The following is a 2492-nucleotide window of genomic DNA, read 5'->3' as shown; positions in this document are numbered from 1 at the left end:
AGAAGAGGATGGGCGAGGCTACAGCAAGTCAGAGGGTTCTGAGCCTGGCTACAAGCTCTGGACTAGAGAGACCTCCAGGCCCTCAGGCTGGTGTATGGCAGCATTTGGGGGGGACTAGCGAAAGAATATATGAGTCAGTGAAACGGGCTGATGATAAACACAAGTCACAGTGACTGCTGGTGCCCCCCGTCACACATGTTGTTCCAGGACCCCAGGAGGGACTAGCCCAAACAGTCTGGTTGGTTCAGGGGATTGTGAGGCCGAAAGATGTTAAATGGGCGTAAGTGGCCTGGACAGGGAGCACTAGTCATCCATTAACACGGAGAAAACAGAGGACAGCGCCCTGCTTCTTGTGGTCAGTTTCACTGTATGAAAACAGCACTGTCCTGCCTTCAGGAGATGCCTGTGGGAGCAGAGGATGTGGGGGGGGGGGGGGGGGGGGTACATTGTCTCATAAATGATGACACACCCTAGCAACTCCCGCTCCCTGAGTCACATGCAGGCGTCACCGTCTCCCAGGTGTCATGTGGAGATCAGTGTGTTCTCGTGACAGAGCCCTAACAAGGCCACCATGTGCAGCTACCAGTCTACAGGCTAAACGGGGCGGAAGCTGAATACTGAAAAGCCAAGCAGTGAGGTCAGGAATCACACAATGCAGCCATCTGAGGCCATTTCAGGATGTGGGACATCCCCCTCACGGTGCAGACCACACCTTGACCCGCGTCGGTAAACCAACTGATAAGTGATAAATCACGAAAGCCTGGAGTCATTAAAAGAAAGGTAAATCTGTTCAACACAACCAGTTTTAAAAAATATACAGGAGGAAATGCTACACATCCAAGCAACTGTACTATTACAAACAGGAAGCAGTTGGAGGTGAAGGCTACAGGTCTGTCTGTCTGTCTGGGGCCTCCTTCCTTGAGGAGGCTGGATAAATGGAACTTCACCCAAAAAACATTTTTTTTCCTTTTTTTTTTTTTTTTTTTTTTGCCTCTGTGTGCTGGTAGCGGGAACGCAATAAAAATGGGGAGAGGGAATAAATGGGGAGGGCTTAGCGTTTGTCCTTCCATTAAAAAAAACAACAACAATCTTCCAGTTGCCCGCCATCACGGGCGCATGCGCGGGCCCGTTCAGTCCGTCTGGCTCTTCCTGGTGACTCGCAGCGGGTCGTGGCTCCTGGCCAGCATCTTCTCCAGCCGCTGGCAGTGTTCACGAAGCTGCTTCTCCCGGGGCAGGAGGAAGGTGAGCACCTTGTTGCGAACGACGCCTCGGTCTTCCTCCTCCCTCAGGCGCTGCTTCACGCGAGCTGCTTGCTCCTCCTGCTGGGCCAGGACGCCGTTCATCTCGCAGAAGGCGTCCTCCAGGTAGCTGATGGCCTTCAGGGCCTCCTTCTTGAAGTCCTCCAGCTCCCTTTGCACCGCGGCCACTTTCTGCTGCAGGATCTCCAAGTCGGCGGGTAGAGGGAGGCTGGAGGGCCATGACTGAGACAGGGAAAGGTCCCCAGACTGGAGCCCACTCTCCACCATCTTCCTGCCCTGTAAGGTGTTCACCTTCATAAGGATGGACCCTGCCTGAAAGAGGGCTTCCATCATCTCCTCCTACAGAGAGGAAGCCAAGAAACCAACTGAGTCAGTTATTTGGGGGCTAGAGGCACTATCATTTGGAGTGGATAGACCCGTCTTATTGTGACGTCAAGGCCCTTCAGCCAATCAGAAGGAAAGCTCCAGTTCACTACTTTGCATACTTCAGCTTCCTTGGTTGAGAATTTACAAACTCTGCTCCCCAAGTCTCCTGAGCCGAGGCTTCTCATTAATCCATCTGCCTTTCAGACCCAGAGTCCAAGCGTTCCTTTAACCCCAAGGGCGAGCTAAATCCCAGAGAGTGGAAAAAACTGGCCAAGACAAGGCAGGCCAGGTCAGGTTCACAGACTGCCGAGACTGAGCAGCTTCCCACCCCACAAGGAGCATGGGCTTCCTTCAGCCTCACCAGTGAGACAGGGTCATCATAAGAGATGATGACCGATGCATAGCTCCAAGATGCTAAAGGGGTATTCTAATCCCGAATCCATATCTTTCAATGATGCCAGAATGCTTAGATGATCTTCTTGTTGGGATAAGTGTGCTTGCTTTTGAAGTGGGGGCCACAGAAATACCCGACGGATAAAAATGAGCCGTTCATATTTATTCAGTAAAAACTTCCTGAGTGCTGGCTGGGTTCTGGAACTAGGGGACGAGTGTAAGTACATGTTCCTCAGCATATCTGGATGGTGGCAGATAAGAAAGGGAAAATGTGGATGGGTAAATCTTGTGTTTTTGCCTGGTTCCTATAGTTTCTAACCACATTTGGCTCACAAACTTCTGCCTTTGCAGATTGCAATCTCTCGCCCAGACCTCCCTCCAGGGCTGCAAACATAAACATCTTCCCAACAACCAGCCTCGGAGCCAATCCTTCTAGTGCTAGATAAATGACCTCTTTATCCAAGCTGGTTCCTG

General features: G+C 51.6%; 1 protein-coding gene across 1 annotated transcript; it reads right to left on the bottom strand.

The window, feature by feature from the left end:
- Positions 1 to 1130: 1130 nt before the first annotated feature.
- On the bottom strand, positions 1131 to 1589 carry Ccdc182 (coiled-coil domain containing 182). The gene has a single exon (XM_036194822.1). The coding sequence runs from the start codon at positions 1587 to 1589 to the stop codon at positions 1131 to 1133; it is 459 nt and encodes a 152-aa protein (XP_036050715.1).
- Between the last annotated feature and the right edge of the window lie 903 nt (positions 1590 to 2492).

The sequence above is a fragment of the Onychomys torridus genome, chromosome 8, assembly GCF_903995425.1.
Source record: "Onychomys torridus chromosome 8, mOncTor1.1, whole genome shotgun sequence".
Lineage (NCBI taxonomy): Eukaryota > Metazoa > Chordata > Mammalia > Rodentia > Cricetidae > Onychomys > Onychomys torridus.
The sequence above is the reverse complement of the archived record's forward strand: the minus strand, read 5'-3'. Positions and strand labels throughout refer to the sequence as shown.

Bases quoted from the DNA above. Each gene is read 5' to 3' on its own strand.
- Ccdc182 (XM_036194822.1), bottom strand. From the start codon at position 1,589: ATGGAAGCCCTCTTTCAGGCAGGGTCCATCCTTATGAAGGTGAACACC.